The 22,819-nt window shown below is 38.4% G+C and overlaps 1 protein-coding gene across 1 annotated transcript in view; it reads right to left on the bottom strand.

Moving 5' to 3' along the window:
* LOC136837203 (uncharacterized) overlaps nucleotides 1-22,819 on the bottom strand; it is a 160,943-nt gene that overhangs the window by 105,475 nt on the left and 32,649 nt on the right. Inside the window, exons 3-5 of the mRNA XM_067101872.1 lie at nucleotides 18,309-18,422; nucleotides 17,428-17,667; nucleotides 10,822-11,012 (exon numbers count right to left, since the gene is read on the bottom strand). Of these exons, the coding sequence (XP_066957973.1) occupies nucleotides 10,822-11,012; nucleotides 17,428-17,667; nucleotides 18,309-18,422 (545 nt within the window). The remainder of the gene's footprint in view (nucleotides 1-10,821; nucleotides 11,013-17,427; nucleotides 17,668-18,308; nucleotides 18,423-22,819) is intronic.

The following is a 22,819-nucleotide window of genomic DNA, read 5'->3' as shown; positions in this document are numbered from 1 at the left end:
TGATTTGGTTCCATTGGCAAATGGCAACCTGTCAAGCCTGTCAGCAGTGCTGAGTTGAAGGCTACAGCTATAAAGTTCAAAAGGCTGCATGGGGTTGTGGATGTTAAGGTGTTCGAAGGTTGGCTGTTTTGATTCAAGGTTCAAAATGGGTTTTCTGATGAGAAGACTCTTGGTAAAGCTTTGGGTACTGATGTGCCAGGTTCATCCAGTGAAGGATCTATGTCTATTTGCCACATCCTGATGACCAGGACCCTCTAGACATCAAGGAGGTACAAGAGGTACAGGACCTCAATGATAAATTGGTGTTGGGGGAGGGGTAGGGGGAGGAGGTCTTGTAAACCTCCTTGCAAGTTTTTAAAAGTCTGGCCAATGTGTGCAGTTTCAGGACTCCACATAGGTAAGTGAGAGAGAAAAAGATGTTTAATATTCCAGTCTAGTATTGTGGTATTCATGTTTAAGCAAAATAGGAAAAAGACAGTGATACTGCACTCATTAACCAGTAGCGTAACCTATCATACTGTGTATTGCGTATGCAAGAAAAATATGTAAAACGTGCACAGAAGTTTCTTTAGCCCAATCGAGTTTTCTATACAGCATATAATGCTGTATGAGCCGCAGTCCATGAAACTTTCAGCCATGGCCCGGTGGTGGCCTGTCCTATAGCGTTGTCAGACGCACAATCATGGCTAAGTTTAACCTTAAATAAAATAAGAACTACTGATGCTTGATGGCTGCAATTTGGTTTGTTTGATAATTGGAGGGTGGATGATAAACAAACCAATTTGCAGCCCTCTAATCTCAGTAGTTTTTAAGATCTGAGGACAGACAGACAAAGCCATCTCAATAGTTTTCTTTTACAGAAAACTAAAAGGGATCCACTTTTTTGTTTCAAAATGTATTTATACAGTATATTTTGTTACAAATAAGGAAGGAAACAAGCTGTCACGTCTGGTATAAACTCAGCCTGCGTCAGCCCCCTCAAGCTCTGATGCCCTGGCTTTGTGGTCTTTGTGAATCTTACAGTTTAGGAGGAAACTGATATTGGTCCTGTTATTACTGTTTTCCTAAAATCAGTTAAGGGATCCTACTCTACTGCAGTATGGTTCTGCAGTTAAGTAACTAGCACTCTTCACATAGTTTTCGAAGCTACAGTAATGATGCGCCGCATTGGCCTCAGAAAGTGTTTTGTTGGAACCAGACTCACAGGCTCTTAACTTTCATCCCTAAGGTCTGTGTTCGTCAAGACCAGTACTCCGTCCACATTCGGTTTCCTGGTCTTTGTAACCAACAATCATCTTGTTCTTACTTTCCTTGTTGGGGAAGACCCAAAATTTTTAATCAGCTTAGCTTCTAGAGTTAGTTTTCCTGTACTGTCTGCCCTGTCTAGCAGAACCAATCATTTTGGTTTCCCCTCATCAGGGGTAGTGTTATGAATTCCTCACCCTAACTTTCTATCTACAGTTGAAGGTCCTCATTTTCGGTGGTCACCTTGGAAAGTACTCCCTTTACAAGGTCTGTTTCTGTGCCCAGTTTTCTCCTTACAGGCTTTTTAGACAGGACCTCGTAATTTTGTCAGATCCTCTCTTTTAAAAAAGGGGGAGGTACTGTTGTCATCGTGTCTGCTATTAGGCAGAGAGTATTTTCTTAATACAAGCCTATTCAGGTTCATTCTAAGCTCATGATCTTAGACGGTGACCACTTACATTATTTTCATTACATGAATTTAGAGGACCTTACTAATGTTCAAGGTAGAATTCTCCTAGTTTTCAACATCTCTGTTTTAAGTCTTTATTAGCATAAGAATGATGTTTATTTCTCTGTTATTATTTCACCGGCTGACACGGGACCCCGATCCAGAAAAAGGATTTTGACAAAGGAAAAATCTATTTCTGGGGAGGGGCCCGTGTCACCCGGTGACCCACCTGTTTTTCATTCTCTCCCTCCCATGGTAAACATCTTTCTAGTGGGGTGGGTGCTAACATGGAATGCAACTAGTGTTGCCTTGTGTATAGTCCATGAGTAGTGCATGGGCTTGTATCGGCACCTCTCGTTGGGACTTTTGACATTGGGAATCTTTATAGGGCAGGGTCCCGTGATTGTGACAATCTCACCCTTTACCATATACGACTCCATTTCTTTGAGCTCGCTCTGGGGTAGTAACCCCAGCTTTACATTTAGCTTTTCTCTGGTATCTAGCAACGGAATTACCTAGAAATAAGTGCTGAATGGATTATTTCACCGGCTGACACCGGACCCTCCCCAGAAATAGATTTTTCCTTTGTCAAAATCCTTTTTTATAACAAATTTTCACATTTAAACAATAATGTTGTTTTCTGAGCATTTTATACTGCATGGTATTGACAAGGTGGGGGACTTATATGCCATCAAGTATAGTCATGTGTTTTACACCTGAAGATTTTCCCCCTCACTTGGGCAGATTTTGCTTAGTTCTAAATCCCATGAGGGCCTTGACTTATTAATCAGGATAATTAGTGACACAATAGGTTTGTTCATATTTAACTGGCAAAGTTCTTTACCTTGTTCCAATTTTTTGTTTCTTTAGTGTACAAACTCAGTAACAGGTTTACCATATTCAAGTCCAGAAAAATGGACTTGTGGGGTTGTTAAACTTGTTTATAATTATAACAATACTAAATCCAAAACTAAAACCATGTAAATTTCTTTGGTGAACCAAGACAGGATTCTGAAAATTACCTTACACTAAATAGTCTACTTCAAGAATATTGAAAAACTATCACTTGTAAGATTTCATAAATTCCTTCCTCAGCAAATTAAGTTGATCAAAGGGTGGTTGATGATTCAAATGCATCTTCTACTATGCTTCAAAGTCAAAAGCCAATTCAAGCTACCATTATCTACTCTCATCTAAATATTTAAATGTTCAATGAAGTGTAAATTTACCATAATACAAATCATGCAAAAAATAAAAATATTTTTTTTATTAATTTGTATTTTCCAAATCAACAAACCTGAGGTCTTAACATTTTAGGATAAATTTTTACCAGCTGAAAACCTGTTTAAAAACAATAAAAATCACATATGACAAGATGAATCTGATCATTGGCATTCTTACTTTAAAATGAAATACTAAAATTATGTCAACTATCCAGCTGTAACCAAAATCTATATTACTGTACTCTTCAAATACCTGATTTACCATATAATTAGTGTGGGTAAATAAGATAAGTCTATGTTAAGATCTTAAGAGTTTTTATCAATTAAAATACAAAGTAATTAAAAATTTGTCATTTGAAGAGCTTCTGCAGTTGGAGGGAGCCTGAGAATCATAAACTGACTGGAGGTTCAGCACACCTGATCACTATTCCTAGAAATCAGAGTTGAATAGTGATAATACCCAAAATAAGGGGGTATCTTTGCACATGATCCATGGTTAAAATACAATGCAGCATGTTCAGATTTCTAAAATGAAGTCAAATGAACTACTGTTCAGGCCTCTTAGTTTCCTATTAAAACACCATTAACCATACCAAGGAAAACTGACTACCAGCTTCAAAAAGCACTCAATTTATTTGGATGAAATGACATTTTATCTTAAAATGTCTCAATGGGACCAAAATTAAGGTCAGTTGCTATGATGATCCATCCTTCCACAAATGGGAGAACAAAAGCTGCAGAAACCTTCCATATTAACACACTAATATAACAAAACATACATTTAGCTCATCAGCAGTACTACTAAAAACCAAACACTTTGCCACTTTCTTAGTTCTCTTTTTAAAATCTCTTCTACATCATTGTTCCTCCTCAATAAAATAGTGTGAAAAACAGCCTTTCCACACAACTTTAAATTTTTGTTCCACCATTTGTAAAATAGTTTTTAGAAACGTGTCTCTTCCTTCTGATTTACAACTAAAAAACAATGTCTGCCTGAAATTATATTTTATTTAATTGAAGATAGCTCTCAAGCTAGTTTTGGGCATTTTGAAAGTAATTTTCAGGACTGCTAAATTGTGCAACTTTGTCAATGTTTCATTACCATTGCATAACTACTAAATTAATAAATTATGTCTTTATCAGATTACATCTGTAAGGTTACAAATCCTCTATAAAAGTTAAATCTTAGGATTACAGTGTGCACTCCATCTGCCATTTTAAACAGTCTTGACCTCAAAACTTCCATTCTTCACTTTCAGAAGGCAAAACTCTTCTCTTCTCATCTTTTCACAGACCCTGTCAAACCATTGGAGAACCAGTTAAATACTGACCTCACATATGATTCAAAAATTATTAATACTTGTGTTTATAAATATTCAAAAGAATATCAAAAGTCGGACAACCACTGAATAAAAAAATCAAGCATATGCATGCATGCAGATGTTAAAATGTTTTAACAAACATCACAAACTTTTCATCTAAGCTAACCTTTAAGCAAACCATACAAACTTTAAAGGTCCAGGATGGCCATATTAACTGTATTATGCCTCAACCTTTTTTCCTTTGCTTAAATTCCACATCACCTGATAATTTACAACCTTGGTTTCCATAAAATACCAAGTTTTCTAAAAAGATTTACACAAGATCCTGCTATATTCCTTAAAAAACATAATGTGGAAGACTTACATCTCTTCTCTTGTCATATAATCAGTCAAAAGTGGTATTTACTCTTAATATCTTTATGGTAATCAAAATTTTTAGAACAATCATTATCAACATTCACCTAAATATCTTCCTGACTGACATTTAAATTCATAACATTGACAAATTTTTAATTTTTTGTTTTCAAAGCTATTAAATGTGGTTTTAATGTTTTTATAAATTCTTCACAGCGCTCAGCTGAACATTAAAATTGTTTATTATCATTTGTTGAAGATTGCTGAGAGAGGAATTGATCTATTTCCCAAATTTGATATTCGCTGCAGGTTACAATTTACATTCAAACAGAATGACCACTCTTGACCTGTTATCTAACCAGTTCCAGCGTGTGATGGATCAATCTTCCTTCACTACCTGCTGGTAGTGAAGGGGAATTCAAAAAGGTCAAAAAGACCAGCCATCTTAATCATTTTACTTTCAACCATCACTTTATTATAATTTATTACTGTCAGGTTCTTCATTCACTTATATCTACACCATTTGAGCAGCCACCAAACGATTGTTTAAAAAGTATCAAGGACCATACTGTCATTAGATAGAAGGATCTTTACATTTACTCTTGTCATGTGGACTGCTTCTTTAGCTCCTTTGAACAGACAAGTTCATTTTTTAATCCCTAAATGGGGGGATCCAACACATTTCAATATTTTTCATTATCAGCAATTTAAGCTGATGAAAACTTAATTTTTGTCTAACCACTTTTTTTATTATAGGCTGAAAGGTATTCTTAACTTCTTTCTGTGTCGCCTATAAAACACAAAATTATTCAAAGAGGTTTCTTTTAATTATTTTTAGGCTGATGTTAGTGCCCTGACATAACAAAGCTGTAACAATACCAGGCATTATCTGGTCAACAGAAACTGATATGTTTTGTCTTGGGATACTGAATAAACCCAAATCCGTCATTGTGACTTAGATCTGTCAGTGTACATTGGACAAGTTTAGACTTTTACTGATTATATGTTCTCCTGTATGTTGTCATTAAACTGAGTGTTCCATGGGTTTGAATAACTTTTTATAAATATTTTCAGTAAGAAGACTGTCTTTTATTCATTTCTGTCTGAGGATTGACATAAAAAAAGGTGATTTTACTTTTAAAGGTTCATATTTAATTTACGACTCAAACAATCTTCTAGAGTCTAATTCCCAAAGGAGGTTGAGTTTATAAACAAGACTTACTCCAAATAATTTTTGGTTGAGAATCATTTGTCTGAATTCTCAGAGGAAGACATTGTCCACATCTTTCAAACATAGAAGACAGAAAGCAGCTCTGAGCCCTTGATGGCAGACACAGAAAGATGTTTTTCTGAGAGAGAAAAGCAAGAAATCAACTATCTGAAGATGAAGTTCTGATCTCAAAGCTCCTGGAACATATCACAGTAGATGGCCTTCATTATGAACTGGTCTAAGTTTTCAGCAAGATCTGATGAGAAGCCATACATTTTGCTTCTATAATCAATGATGGACAGCACTGTTGCTTTATACAGGACAGTACTGGATAGTCTCCAGCTGTGAAGTAGTGGGGGCCCTTTTTAATTATGATTTAATGTCTTTTACATTTTGATTTCAAGTATGTTATCTGGCTTCCCAGTTCAAGTATCATATACTAATCCCAAAAACCATTCTGTGAGGACACATTGGTATGGAATGATTTCTGATTTTAAAGATTTCTTTAGCTTTTTTCATTACTTCTTTTGGTCTTTTGTATAGAAAATTCAGGCACAGATGAGGCCCATTCATCTATTTTCCCATTATAATTTTATTTATGATTCCCTCTGCATGTTTTAAGGAATCTGGTGAACAAATATGTCAAAATCATCCATATACAATTTACTTTTAATCTTCCAACAGATTATTACTGATATCATTTATTGCTAAAGTAAACAGTCTGCCATCCTGATGATTTCCTGTGGAACACCGTTTCCCTAAGACCTGAAAATGTACTTGACAATACACCGTTTTCAAGTGGAAATGTCCTCTTGCCTGGAATACATCATCAATTGCTCAATGGAAAAGTGCGATTTGTCAGAAAGTTTTGATAAACCCCTAGGTAAATGTCCACGGATGCTGTTTTTATGTAACTGTTTTTAATATTGCATATCTCCAGCTCATATGCCTTTTCAATGTCAAAAAGTTGCTTGCCTGGTAATTTGTTTTCGTTCAAATCCTCTCGTCAGAAGGTCTTCCAAGTTGACAGAGAAGCTCCAGTGCAGATCTGACATTGTGACCCAAATTATGGGAGTCAAATTTTATTTTCTCAACCACCACAGTTAGGAGCATTTACCATTTCTCTAGTAATCTGGGTGACTTGTTAAAGAAACTGATGTAATCCTTTACAAACTGGGATTCTTTTTCCAGGTTTGGGGAGTGAAAGATGCTTTACACTAATCATGGGAAACAAGTTTCTCCAGGGTGGTTATAAAACCTAAGAACCATCATTGTCAAAACAAATACTGACAACTTGGCAGATTTATTCTGTTCAACAGGAAGCAAATTTCAACTGAACTTCCATATTAAATTTCCAATCAAAATTCTTGATCGATGACACGTCTATGATCCTACCCAGCTTTTTAAAAATGATTTGACTGGGATTTAAAGTTTGGACTTTGAAAACGTTTATCAAATGCCTAAACCAGTGACAAATTTGAGAAGACTATCCCATTTTCTTGGATTAGCTTTTCCTGAGAACTTGCTAAAATCTAGCCAGTATGTTTTGATATCTTTTTAAACCTGAGAATGAGCCCATGTCGATACCAAGGTGAACACTTGTGAACACCTGAGGGGCTGTTGTAAGGCTGAAGCATAGCATTTTGAACTGAAACACCAGCTCTGCAAGACTGAAGCGAAGAAACTTCCGGGAAGATGGATGGATTAGAATCTGGAAGTAAGCATCCTTCAAATATTGTGAGCATAAAATCGTTGCTTCTGACAGCTGCGAGGACTGTACAAGGCATTTCCATCTTGAATCAGGTCTTCCTGATGAAGAGACTCAGGGTCGATAGGTCTATTACTGGCCTCCAATTGCCCGTAGCCTTGGGAACTAGAAAGACCTGACTGTAAAATCCTGGAGAGCTAGATAAAAAAACCAGGCGCCCTGGGCGTATGTCAGATGAAGGTGAGGTGGCTCAGAGAGAGGGGGATGAAAATTTATAGTAGATATGCCACCCATAGCACATCTAAAAGGGAATGCTCATCTAAATTTTTGCCACATAGCTTAGTTTTGCTAAGCATCACCTCACTGGTTAATGAGTGGGAACATTAGCTTATTTCTTTAGGATGCCTCTAGCTCTCTTTCCAATTTTATTAGATGTCTAGGGCTGAAAGGGTCACCATTTAGGAGCTTTCTTAATTTTTTGAAGGGAGCACAATCACTGGGCCTGTTGGAAGATGTCTCCACAAAATGATTCTTCCTTGAATTAAGATTCTTTAAATTTTGCATTATTTTGTTATAAAGAGGTTTTAATGTATTTTTCTAATAATAATGATATAGTCATTTTTTAACTGTCTGCCTTCTAATATTGGTAATGTTTTGTTTATTTTACTGAACTTTCTATTCAAAAATTATCTAAAGAATCAGCCTTCCAATTTGTTTTTTTTTTTATTAATTCTGTTAGTCTTTTTAAACAACAGAGTTTGGTTTGTTGTTGGCATTTGATTTTGTTATTGTTAGGTAAGAAATTTTTACTGAAATCAACAAGAAGTCTGAGTTAAGGGGCATTTGGTCTTTAAATATTCAAATGCAGAGGGGATATTTTGCTAGTGTGGAATTAAATTGCTCCCAAGAGACTTTATAAATGTTATATTGAGGGGACATACTTGGTGGATTATTTTGTAGGGGTGAAATTAATATTGGGAAATGATCACTTGAAGCAAAGACAACCCTGTATTCCAATCCAATCTGTTCAACTATGCTTTGTTGTACATTAGAGTTTAAGTCCATTTATGTTGAGGAAAATGTTCCATGTGTTTTAGAAAAATCTGTGCTGATTATCATTATCATTTATGAATCTCTGCATTCTTCTGTTTTACTTCCTGCTCTATTTGAGTCTGTACAATTACAGTCCCACATTGGGTTGTGAGCATTAAAATCAGGCTATTAATGTAGGTTCCTTGGACATTATTAAGCAATTCTTTTAAGTTTGTCAGTCGTAGACTTTTTATTAGGTTAGTTCAATAAATTATAAATTAGTGGTGATAAATTTTTATTTGAATTTTAATATCTGATATTTGCAAGTCTTCTGATGTTTACTGGAGGTATATTGTTTGAACTACTTTGTTATGTGGGGCATGTATGCCCTATCTGTACCTAAATTTCCTGAGGGCTAAAATGCCTCCTGATGATGGTGATGCTAAGGTATATTTTCCTATTGTTGATATGTTGTAAACATAAGATCACTAGTTCATATTCTTTTTAATAACAGTTGTACTTCTAGGTTAATCTGATCTGTAGACCATTTACGTTCCATTGTATAATATAGCTAATGAAAATATTTTATCATAGCGGTCGAGTTTTACTCTCTTTTTTTGTAATAACTTGGATTTTTTCTGATAATTTACTCACGACATTCATTTGTTTATCTTTATAATATATTAAGTGCTCAATTCACATGCAACCTTTTTCATGGGTTTATAAATCAGTGGTTTGTTTTTTCTATATTTCATAAAATTTCACTAATAATGTTTGTTAAACTATCTTTTGTTATGTTTTTGTTCTTTGTAAATGCAATGTCAAACAATCATTACATCCACATGTGTTATCATATATATTTTTTCTTTCTTTATTTGTTCATGTTGTACCTATTATTGGTGATGGACAATCTTTGACCCAGCCTCCTGTAGCAGCTACACAGAGCGGTTCTTGAGGCAGTGCATCCTGTGTGTTCAGGACTGGGAGACCTTCCAGCTTTCCTACAACACTGTCGAGTTCAGATCAGTCTTCGCTGTGTTCGTTTTAACTCCTCCTGGGTTAGTGCTCTTCAAGTCTGGACTTCTCGTCTTCTCCACCGGTTGCTCCTCTCCCTTTCATTTATGGGAAGCGTGTAAGTATGCATTTGTCTGGATATTTATCTGAGTAACCTTCATATCCTCAGTCGAGAGTTAGCCATGGGCCGAGAAAGATTCTTTGGTAAAATTGCTGTCCCAGGAACTGTTCCCTGGGTATGTGACTCTTGTTTAGGGTTCCTGTCGTGCTCTGCCACGCCTTACGAGTCATCGGATAGAAGATGTGCCTCTTGGACCTGTCTCATCTTACTCAGCAGCGTGGGGCAGAACAGGGGATGAGATCGCCTCTACTCCTTCTTGGATGTCGCCGTCCGAATCCATTGGCATCTACTGCCGAGGTTCGAGCCCTTGTATTTCCCCCTCCTCCTTGGACTTTGTCGATAGTCCAGATCATTCGTTACTTTGTCCTATTAGGGAGCTATTGGTACTTTCGAAGGCTCGACATTCCTCAGCTGGATGTCGTCCAGTTTTGCTGTGCTCTCTCCCAAGGAAGAAGTGTTTAAGGACACATCTTCCTCTTGGCTCCATGAAGCGATCAAAGGAGGTACTCAGCAGCTGACGACGACAATACTGGTACCTTCCACCCGAGAGCTCACGAAGTCGATGGCTTGATCCATCCCTCGCATTCCGGAAGTTTCTGTCAGTCTGGAAGCAAGACGTGGCCTCATAGACCACACTCTTGTCTTCCTATGGTCTTGCACACAGGCCCTTGGAATCTTTTTTCCTTGGCCCTGTGGTGGCTGCACAACAAGTTGTGTTGTCTTGCAGCTCCTTCAAGAGGATAGGTAGCATCTGCGCCAGTGTATTGCAATATCATTTTTTTGTAAGACAGCTGATGTAAGAGTATGACTTCTGAAAGATAAAGTCAAAACCTTTGTACAATATTAAACACTCCCAGTTTATCATTACATTGTTACCTTTCAAACTTTATTAATTTGGAGGACCTACTAAAACCTAATTTGGAAGACCTATCAAAACTGTACAAGTATATCAAGTGTCACATAAAATATGAAGGCTTGCACATGTGTATGTGGGGTAATTAATGATTATATACTGGCTAACGCACTGAAAGTACTGTATGCCAATACAATAGTGTACATATATCTAAAAATCAGAAACGCCAGTAGTATCCAGTAAATTATTTCTGTAATTTTGTTCTTGGTTCAGTACTTTTGAAAGCCTTACCTTCCTTCACTAGATGCTTTATGCCTTTCTTTCAAAAATACAAAAGCACTTTCTGTACTAGCATCACAAATTGCTTGGGGAGGGTGAATGAGATCATTTCCATGAGCCACTAACACTTGTAACTTGGGGCATTCGATCAAAGCTCCAGGTAACGCCCGAATATTGTTATAGCTAATATTCAATTTCCGCAACTGAAAAGCAAAATGGTGTGCAATTTATAAATTTTCTCTAGTAAAATATTTCTGATGCTTGATGACAATGATATGTGATGTACACTCACTCTTAAATCATACAGCAGTGTACAGTATTTGTAAACAATTTATTGTCCAAATGCTCAAGGTGCAGAAAAGGAATACTGTAGGTTCTAGACAATTTCTGCTGCTATATGATACTGTATCTAGCAGACTTATAGAGGAATAAAGAATCATAATAAGTTGCAGGGCACATTGCAAAATTTAAACACTAAAAACATGTAATAGTTTGATTTTACCTCATAGATTTGATTTAGTACCTGAGACCTCACTGTAAATATAACCAATTTTTCAGATAATTCTAAATTTTCACAGATACATTAACCTTAAGTTTTTTATATAGTATTCACAGCAAATGCTGGAAACATTCATTGCAGGTTGCTAACAAGCTGGTAAATTAGCAGTAGGTAGGTGAGTGATTGGTTACCACTACCACCCACTCACCTGTCAACATTCCTCTGCTGTTCATTATGCTCAGTTGGTTGAGGTGCGATTATATCGAAAGATATGACATTTTTATGATAAAATAAAGTTTTATATATACTTACCAAGTAATTATTTAGCTAAGAGTTTCAACACTAACAGCAGTTAGAATTTGAATTACGTAAGCGTTCATTCTTTTTTTCAGTAGGTAACTATGCCCACTTTTGGGGAAGGACAGAGGAAACAACATCGAAGAACGCAACACGTTTGAAAAAAAAAGTCCATGTGGGGGAGATGGAGAGCTCTGATCTGTAGAAATTACTTCCAGTAAGTATATACAAAACTTAATTTTATCATAAAAATGTAATTTTATATATGTAACTTTACCAGTAATTACTTAGCTGAATCCCACATTGACAGGAGGTGGGATACATGGACATTATACTACAGTACTCAAAAACACTCAGCAATGGAGATGAATTTGAAATAGAGAATGTAGCTAGCATTGGTAAAATGCTTGTTGTAACCTTACCTGGTAAGAGAGCTAAAACAGGAAGATACTGCCTCTGGCCGGTGCTCATCTCGACCCATAGTGGCGTGGCAGTAAAGCCAAGGGGAGCCCTTACTTCAGTGGAAGCTTTGCAGCCGAGGAATACTCCGGTGGCTGCCAAAGCATTACAATATAAAACAAGAGCCCTTGCCCTGGGTGCAGTACCATAAAAACAACAAGATAACTCTGTTACCCACACAACACAAAATCAGATAAACACTACCCATCCATTAAAAGACACAATGACTGGTGGGTACTCCAGGTACACAGTACCCCAAGCTTCCCAAAACTCAACAACCTATAACAAGGCGAGGAGATAGCAAAATAGAAGGAAAACCTCCTATCCTTCTTCCCCCAATACCATGCCAGCCACGGATAACAGACCTAAAGTACTGCAGTTATCATACAGTATACTGTTTCTATATCACATAAAAAAAATTGGTGAACACTGACTTACACCTCCAAAAGGTGGATTACACAATTGTGGAAAGAGATAAGTTGCGCTTGAAGGCCAGCGAAGTAGCTACTGCCCTAATCTCGTGGGCTTTGACTTTACAAATAGGAAAGTTATCTTCTCAAGTTTCTGAGTGGGACTCAGAGATTACATCCTTCAAGAAAAATGCCAAAGCGTTCTTGGATAGCGGCCGGGATGAGTTCTTGACAGAGCACCAGCGGTTAGGAGATCTACCTCTGATCCTCTTAGTTCTTTCAGGGTAATGCCTTAACACTCTTACGTGACAAAGAGCTCTCGCTTGGTCTGCTGGTCTGAGGATGTCTGTCAAGCTCTTGATAGTGAATGAACGAGGCCAGGGATTGGATGGAGTTTCATTCTTTGCTAAAAACCCCATAGTGAACGAGCAGACCGCATCTCCTTGCACAAAACCAACTTTCTTGTTTAAGGCCTGCAGTTCACTAATCCCCTTAGCTGTAGCCAAAGCTACTAGAAAGAGTTTTTTCTTAGTTAGATCCCTAAGGAATGAGGATTGAAGGGGCTCAAATGGAGGGCCCGAAAGCCATTTCAACATAATATCTAAATTCCAAGACACAAAATCTGTCTTTTATAGTTTTGAAGTGTCTAAAGACTTAATCAAATCACTGATGTCTTTATCTGCAGAATCTAAACCTCTATGCCTAAACAGTGAGTTTGGCATAGCTCTGGAGCCTCTGATCGCGGCTGCAGCAGCTAACCCTCAAGACAACCTTAGGAAGATCAGAAAGTCTGCAATCTGTACTATAGAGGCATTAGTAGAAGAGATGTCATGTCTTCTATGCCAGCTGTGGAAGACCGGCCCCGTGGCCTAGGAGACCTTAGATGAAGACTGGTGTCTACATTTTGCAATCGCCTCCTCAGCTGGTCTTGAAAAACTCTTCACGGATAGGCTTTGGTGGAACTGATGAAAATGAGGTTGCTTGAGTAGACTTTGTCTATGTGGCAGAAGTCTTGGAGAATCCACCAGTAGCTTGAGGTGGACTGAAAACCACTCCTTCTGTGGCCAAAATGGAGCAACAAGGGTCATCGACGTGTTGTTGTGTGAGAGAAACTTGTTGAAGACATCTCTCACCATACTGAAAGGTGGGAAAGCATACACATCCAAGTTCAAACAGTCCTGGAGCATTGCATCTGTTCCCCATGTGAGAGGATCCGGGGCTGGAGAACAATACACGGGAAGGCAATGATTCCTCAACGTTGCAAACAAGTCCATTCCATATGTAAGACCTGTCTGCAATGACTTAACTCGTCCACTAGGACATTTAATTTGCCCCGTACAAATCGTGTGACAATCTTGGTGTGATTGTCCTGTGCCCAGAGGAAGAGATCCTTGGCAGCTTCATAAAGAGAGGAGTGGATCCGGTGAAACAAAACCCAAACAAAAGCTGCTCAAACAACTGATGATCAGTCATTGACCGGCAGAAACGAACCGAGTTCTTCAGCTGTGTTGTACCTATCCTTCCCCGAAAATGGGTGGGGCGAGTTACCTGCAACAAAACAATAGAACGGTACCACAATTTAAAATTTAAGCTGCGGTGATAGTTGGAAACTAATAGCTATGTAGTTACTTGGTAAGTTACTTACATAAAATTATGGTTTATATATCAAGAACAAATAAATACCTTAAAATTTTCTCTCTGCTCCCAAAAGAGTACAAATTTTAATCTTATACAGAAGACTTACTCCTTAGGTGGGAAGATTGTCTCACAGAAGTCAAGTGGTGATGCTCAGACTGCCAGAAAAAAATGCCATTTTTTCTGTCATTTACAAAAGCAGGGGAAAAAAAAGTACTCATGTAACCTATACTTTCAGGCTGATATGGACACAGCAAAGAATTGATCTTATGAGACCCTACTCTAAAAATCTTTAAGGGGAACCCTGACCTTCTCATGTCTGTCCAGGATATACAGATTGGTGGGCAATTAGATCCAAGATAAATACTGCTCAGTGGATTCAGCTTTGGGCAAAGGACTCTGAAAACATCTTTTAGTAATGCCTATACAGTAGTGCGTAATGTGAGGTGCACTAATGTCACTACTCCCGAGAGAGAGAGAGAGAGAGAGAGAGAGAGAGAGAGAGAGAGAGAGAGAGAGAGAGAGAGTGTGTGTGTGTGTGTGTGTGTGTGTGTGTGTGTGTGTGTGTGTGTGTGTTTGGTCAGCACACGCCAGTCACTCATGTTTTCATTCCCAGCCTGACATTAACCCCTGTAGCTGGGATGGGATGCATTTTTCTGTCCAATGGAACTTTGTAGCTACACAATATGCTGAACTGACATCACAAATCCTAAGGGGAAATTCTGTAAGAATATATGGATGATGCCTCAAAGACACAGCAACGTGGTGGTTTGCCTACTGCATAAACCACCTCAGTACATGAGGAACCAAGATATTTTTCCTCAATGCATGAAATGGGACAATGCCCTTGATTTTATGAGCTCTTAAAGGTTAAAAGGTTACCCATGAGCATCATAGTCAATAGACAGGCCACTGCATTGTTGCACAGCGTTTTAGGGGCAGAACACGTGTGTGCAGCCATGTCAAATTCTGAATAAGGGCTTGTAAACCAATAACAATAATAATACAAAAAATATAACAATAATAATGATATTTCACTTATTTCATTTTTGTTTTCCTTCCTGGAAGATTTTATAATGAAAAATTTCGACAGAGATGGAAGAGAAGGTTTAAGATGGAGTAATGAAAACATAGAATATGCAGATGATGCTATTTTAATCAGCAAAACATCACAAGATACGCAAAGCTTGCTTAGACTAATACCTCTATGCAGATGAGAATAAAAAAAATCTAAGAAAAAACAGTAATGAAGAAGGGATATGCACAAAGGGATGAAATAATATTTAATAAAGAAAGAATTGTTGAACTTTAATCTTTCAAATATTCAAAAACAATGATATCCAGCATAGGTTCTTATGAGCCAGAATTTAGAGAAAGTTTAAAAAGGGCAAATCAAACAACAGGGAGACTAAATACAATTATGAAGTGAAAAATTTTGAAACCGCATATGAAATTAACATTACACATTAGTCTCGAACAATCTGTATTGCTATACCAACATGAGTCATGGTATCACAATAACACTTTTTACACATTTTGTTTAACTGAAAATAAAGCTTTAAGAAGACTATTTTGAGTCAGAAGGCAAGAGATATAAAAATGATACCATCATGGAAATTATGGAAGTTCCATATGCAGATGACATAATCATGAAAAGATGGAGATTGCTTGGACATCCTTTGCACAACTCTAGACAGCATATAACAGTGTCGGTTGGGTTCCTACAGGCACCAGAAGAGTTGGAAGACCCAGATGTACTTGAAATAGAATCACGAGAAAAAAGGCCGAAGATGAACGGGGATTTTTTAAAAGATAGAGCACAGGAAAGACATGAACAGTGGAATATCAAGAGGCTCTTTGTTGTTGGAGGCAAGGAAGATAACGATGAATAATTAACTGCTATATTCTCCCTTAGTCAGTAGGATAAACAACCAGTCCTTAACTGGCTACTCTACTAGTTTCTACAATGTATCTAATATACTAAAGGTGCTTAATATAAGAAATGGCTGATTCATATACTACAGCAAATTTTTAAACCTCCTCCCAACCAGAGAATTGTCCTCTACTTCAATCATATCCTTAGTAAATATTCATCAAAGTAAGGCTATGGTCTGCCTATTGTAAAGGAAAATGTCATGATTTATAAATATGAACCACTGTCTTATGGCAAATTTTACCTTCCAGTTAGGTGGAGAGGCATTAGTTCAAGAGCAAAACTTTATGATGAGTAACGAGTCTAACAGATGCATAATGCTTGCTCCACTTGGGAGGGATCTCTATTTTTTAAATACATACCCAAGTAAACATAGATGCAGTCAATTTCAAAACAAAACATTAAGCTTAGTAAAGAAGTGGTTTGTATCTGTGACACTATTTTAAAAAGACATTGAATTACTTATACCATTTTTATAAAAATGCAGTCAAATATAAGAAAAATATCACAGGCCTACACAATCCACTATTCAACCGGTAATAAAATTACAGCATATGCGCACATCGCATTTAAAACCTAAGTCATACCATTTACCTATATGAAAAATTCATGCTACTCTCTCTCTCTCTCTCTCTCTCTCTCTCTCTTTCTCTCTAGAAAATTCATGCTACTCTCTCTCTCTCTCTCTCTCTCTCTCTCTGAAACATCTCACTCTCTCACATCAATGTTAACACTTATTCCTATCCTGAATTTTCTATTAAATGCTAAGCTTCCTTCAAAATGCTGAGCAACATTCAATAACATGACTCATTACTACAAAATTCAAGAGACAATTTTGCAACAATGCAGACTGTTAAACAAAAAAAAACAAAAAACGTCACTCATTATGTATTCAAGGTTTACATCCTAGTGCAGTATACTGTACAGTGAAACAAAGAAATATGCATGAGCTCATAACTGCACAAGGAAAATGGATTTGAGTATATAACATTTTCTTGATATTTTTCTCATACTATACATAGTAACCCTACTTAATTTAAGATTATTACCATATACTGTTACACATTACACTAGCTGGACCTTGGTATCAGAATCAGGACTGGTGCTTCAATGCAGTATGAGTCCTGTTTTGATTACTGGGACTGTCAGTATTTCCAAAGGTTCAAATCACATTATATTACTTTAATGTATCATACACTCATATCATAAAATACACTTTTTCATATAGCATGGTGACATTCTGATAAAGTATATAGAAATGATCTATTACAGCCAACTAAATTTTTACAACAGCTCTGTTGGGGCCACAATAATAAAAAGGAATTAATGTAAAACAGGTAAACAGTAAAAATTTCGTTCACAGTACAGTATGAGTTCTTACTTACTTGCTTTAGCCTTGATATAGAAGCTGGCAGCTCTGTGATGCTGTTATAAGCAAGGTTGAGTGTGTGAAGTTGAGGCAGTCTAATGACAGTCTCTGGTAATGCTTTTAGTCTGTTATAAGAAACATCTAGTTCTCTCAGATGGAGGAGGAGATTAAAACTATGTGGAAAACTGGTGATTTGGTTGTGACTAATGTTCAATACACGGAGGTGGGGGACATGAAGACTAAGTTCTTCTGGAATCTGAAAAGATGAAAAAACAACTGAAAACTGACACACAACACTGATATATTAAGACCCTTAAGCCTTGGCCATGTTACAATTGAAATTATAACTATGGCACTATAATAACTAAGGGGGGGCATCAAGTATGTTTTAAAAATGAAAGGATTCATACAGTTTTGATATACAAATTTATTATATATGCATGTTCTATAACCAGCATACTACAATTTGAAGTCCATAACTTGTAACATTTGGAAAAAAACTTTTGTCAACTTCAAAATCTTGGAAGAAATTCCATTTTTTTCTATTGATTCCTAATGACATAAAATAACTTCCAACAGGCACATTCTGATTTTTTAAAGAATCTAAAAAATAAATTGAATTGAACTTGAATGCAGTCTCAAATCTCAAAATTTTAGATTTTACTTAATGATATTTGAGGCCATACAGTACCATGTCACAAAAATCTTAACATGAAAGAATATTTATAAATTTTATTGAAAAGTAAAGAACACTGAGCACTGACTGAAAAATATTTAAATATTCAGCACTTGACTTAGCTACAAACATTATTCACCTCAACTACACATCAGTACAGCATACAACTTCACTACTGCTAACAAACCTCATGAAGTATATGTACAGTTGATTATCCTTACCTCACTTATAAAATTGAAGCTTGCATTAACATATTCGTACATGGAAACAGTATTGTAATACATCTCCCATGGAAAGGCAAGTACACAGCCTTCGATGAATTCTCCGGATACATGCTAGAAATATAGAGAAATGAAGTTTTCATAAAACTAATATTGTAATACTTACCTGAACACCTGAATTAGCCCTGGTCACTGACCAGTCCGAACTGTATCCCCATAATTTTACCCACAAAGTGGGCAATTAACTGTCAGCGTTACCAACGCTACCATAAAAATCTTGTCAAATGAGTTACCTGAGGTACCACTGACAACGCTGCTGCAAATACCGGCCGGCAGAGGCCAATATCCCCAACTGAGTCACTCACTATCAAAAACTGAAGTGGGGAAGAGGGTGGGAATCACTCAGATGTTCAGGTAAGTATTACAATATTAGTTTCATTATGAAAACTTCATATTGCAATACACTCCCTGAACACCTGAATTAGCCTGATTAACAAAATTTTAATGGAGGTGGGATCAATCTAATTCAGCCCAACCTGTCAATGGAGAATAAGCAAGTAACTCATTATCAACCTACTATATGTGAATGTATGTGTAAATGTATGTCACCATATCAATCAATGCTTTCGGTGAAGAGATATGCTGGAGGGAGACCCATCTAGGTTGCGGCACGCCCCCCTTTTACAACCTCAGAGATGGTGGCTCACTGATCTGTTTATTCATACATTGATATCTGTTTAGTTATACACTCACCATATCAATCAATGCTCTCGGTGAAGAGACATGTTGGAGAGTACTTTGATAGTCAGTCAGGTCAGTACTGTCTCGCTTCATTAACTTCCCATGTGGCTCTTCAGAAACTCTCATGTATGGAGGAGTACGATGAACTCCCATGTGGCTATTCAGAGCCTATCATGTATGGAGGAGTACGGCGAACCTCCCATGTGGCTATTCAGAACCTCTCATGTATGGAGGGGAATGAAGCAGTGTGCCAAGCCGCTGATCCTCTGGATAAGGCCTGACGATCGACAAGCGAAGAAGTATCTCTGCACCGACGAAAAGAGCCTGGCCTACCAGAGAATCTCCTTGGACTCTCGTAGGGAAATTATCAAAGACTAAGATACTTAAAAACGCACTAACCTAAGTTCATGTGATTATACTATTACTTGCTGCCTAAGATTCTAAAGACTAAAAGGAATTCCTCTATCTGGTTGACCTAAGAACCTCAGCACTAAGAGAATACCACCCCAGCTAAATGAACGCACCCTAGATAATAGAGTTAGCCGCTACGCACAGACTAAGAGAATAACCCTCCAACGAGGCGAACTGAACATCTCTCAAGTAAAAGGAAGTAAACATTGAGACGGACTTCCAAGTAGCTGCCTCCAGAATGGAAGACACTGAACAATTCCTTAGAAAGGAAGATGGAGCGGCCATACTCCGAATACTGTGCGCTCAGGGTAATACAGAGCTTGAAGACGATGAAGAAGAACCCTGAGAAGTCTGGGAAATCATCTCCCTCAGAAAGTAACTAATCGCATTCTCTGACAGCGGACGGGAAGGATTCCGTGGAGAGACAAGAAGTGTATGCGGACGCGGATGGAGTTTCTCAACCTTTGATAAATAGACTTTTAATGCTCGCACCTGACATACGGACATCTCCGCTTGATTACTGGTAATGAACTCTTGCCGATAAAGAACCCTAAACAAACAAGGCAGAGGGTTAACCTCTGACTCCGACTTCATCACGAATTCTGGAAGAGACCGATACATAATCATTTCCCATCTAGGAAACCAGCCTAGAAACTGCCTGAAGCTCGCCCACCTTTCTAGCTGTAGTTAAAGCCATAAGAAAAAACATCTTCTTAATCAGTTGTCTTAATGTCAGAACTTCCAACAAATCCCACGGAGGAGCCCGAGTCGGCAAGACATGATGTTTAATCTTAAAGGAATGTAATAAATCATGGATGATCTTACTACTAGGAATTTTCGGGAAGATGAAAACTACATGTACTGCTAAGTGTTGAGCAGTAGCTGGCTACTAGGAATTTTCGGGAAGATGAAAACTACATGTACAGTACTGCTATGTGTTGAGCGGTAGCCAGCAATCGCCAAATACGAAAGAACCTTGACTTTCCAAAGGAGTAAAAGAAAATCAGCTATTTTGGCTATGGAAGGTCTAGAGATGGAATGACCTTCCTTACAACACCAACTTCTATACATTGTCCAGCTGACCTGGTAAAGCTTACGGGTTGACTTTCTCCAGCTGAAAGAAAGCTGTCACGACAAGGCTTTAGAGAGTCCGGTCTGTCTAGCTGCTCGAACGGCAGTTGCCTTGCAACTAGGTTCAGCACGTGAGGGTTTGGATGATAATGGTGAAAAAGCGGTTGTCTGAGATGATCTTCTGCATGGGAAGGAACATCGGAACTTCCACAAGGAGCTTAGGGACTCTGGAAACCAAGGGCATAGGGCCAACAAGGAGCTATTAGAGTCATAGACGTCTTGACACTCTCCCGCAATTTCGTGATTACCTGATGAATGAGACCGAATGGCGGAAAGCATACACCTGCATGTGATTCCAATTTTGTAACGTTGCAGCGGTGCCTATCGACATGGGGTCCATCACTGGTGAGAAATAAACCTGGAAGCCGATGGTTTAATCTTGTCACAAAAAAGTCCACAGGTGCTGGCCACTTCTATAACCTGACACACTGCTTCCTGAGCCAAAGTCCACGCTCCCCCAAAATACCTGACAAGAGCGACTTAACAAGTCGGCTAGTATGTTCAGATTCCTCGATACAAGTTGGGGAGGAAGAGACACCTTCCATTCTTTGCACCTTCTCAGGACTCTGTGTGTTATAGTATTGAGTTCTGTTGATCTTGATCCCACCCGAGTTTTTCAGATACGACATGGAGTTACTTGTCACAATACAGAGCCACTACTCTCTTGCGCACTAGGACTGAAAAACACCTGAGGGCTTCCTTTACAGCCCTGAGTTCCCAAAGGTTATTGACTCCACTTGTTCCCGATCACTCCAGAGGCCCGAAGCCTGGGTTTCTTCCAAGGTTGCTCCCCAACCTTGATCTGAGGCATCTGAGTACAAATGAATGTCGGGAAGAGGGGAGTCGATAAACCTTCCGGGTGTCAGAAGCACTTCTTCTGAACACCACAAAAGATCTGACAGGCAAGAATCGCTCCAGACTATAACTGCGTTCTCATTGTGGAAGTCCCAGCGATTCCTGAAGAAAAACGCATTCGGAGAGGAGAGCCTGGAATTAAAAGAGAGAGAGAAGACATTCTCCCTAAGAGGCTTCTCCAAACTGGTACTGGCTGTTCCCTGTTGGACAGGAACACCTCTACTTCCTGAAAGACCGACTGGATCCTCTCCAGGGTTGGGAAAAAACCTCAGAGGAAGAGAGAGAATCCTCATCCCTGAAAGGTTATAGATTGTGTTGGGACCAGGCAACTCTTGGCAAAGATTAGACAAATTCCTAGTATCTTGCATAGATTCAATAAGAAGTCCCTCGCCCTTACTAGCTCCTCTAAAAAGGAGGCAAGGATCAGTCAAGGGCTAGATACTTCAACATTCTGTACCCTCGATGATGCATAATTGCTGACACCAGAGACATGAGTTAGAAGCAACAAAGTTCATCATACTGGCCACATAACCTGAACCCTGAACAGCCACACGAATCATAGCCTCCTGCTGATGACGATGACACGAAATTGACCATGGAAGAGATATCCTCCTCTCGAAAAAGACTGTTGCAGAGCTCAAAAAGGCGCCCTCAACAGAACCCTCTTATGTATGTCCGGCTAGTGAGGCAGAAGAAGATTTAAAAAGAAGTCTCTCCTCTTCTTGCTGAAGAATATTGTACAGCCAGCTGAAATGTTAGTCTGGTATGCCAACCCCATTGAAACCGAAGTGAAGAGGATGTCAAACAGTACAGGATCGGAGGGAGTATATCCAACTTGTTTGAGAAACCCCCATCAACCCAGACAACATCTACAAAGAGTGGGACAAGGCCTCAGACTGGCTGCGAAGTGTCCTCCAAAATACAAGCCTCACAAGATGTAACCGCTACCAAACAATTCGACGAAGGAACCCGAGAGAGAAGAGCCTCAACAGATTCGTTGAGAGGAAGTCTGACATCGGCAGAAGGGTTATCCACTACCCTATAGAATCCCTTCCGATTAGGAAGCAAGGTTGAATCCTGTCTACCAGACCTGACAAGAGAAGATAACATAGAGTCCGCCTCCCTCAAGAACCGCCCGACTCAGCCAAACCAGACTGGTTTACTTGATGTTTGGGAGACTACTGGTTTAGTTCCATACATCGATTCAAACATTGCTTGGTTTGGTTTTGTAGGTTCTTCAGGAGCCTGGACTGCAAATAGAGAGAATGGATAAAGTCCACCATCTGCTTATACTTGCTTTCATTTGCTGGAGAAAAAAAACCTATATCTGGTACCAGCTCCTCTTCTTCAAAAGAGCATTCTCTGTCAGACTG

This window comes from Macrobrachium rosenbergii, chromosome 58 (assembly GCF_040412425.1).
Source record: "Macrobrachium rosenbergii isolate ZJJX-2024 chromosome 58, ASM4041242v1, whole genome shotgun sequence".
In the NCBI taxonomy this organism is placed as follows: domain Eukaryota; kingdom Metazoa; phylum Arthropoda; class Malacostraca; order Decapoda; family Palaemonidae; genus Macrobrachium; species Macrobrachium rosenbergii.
The sequence above is the reverse complement of the archived record's forward strand: the minus strand, read 5'-3'. Positions and strand labels throughout refer to the sequence as shown.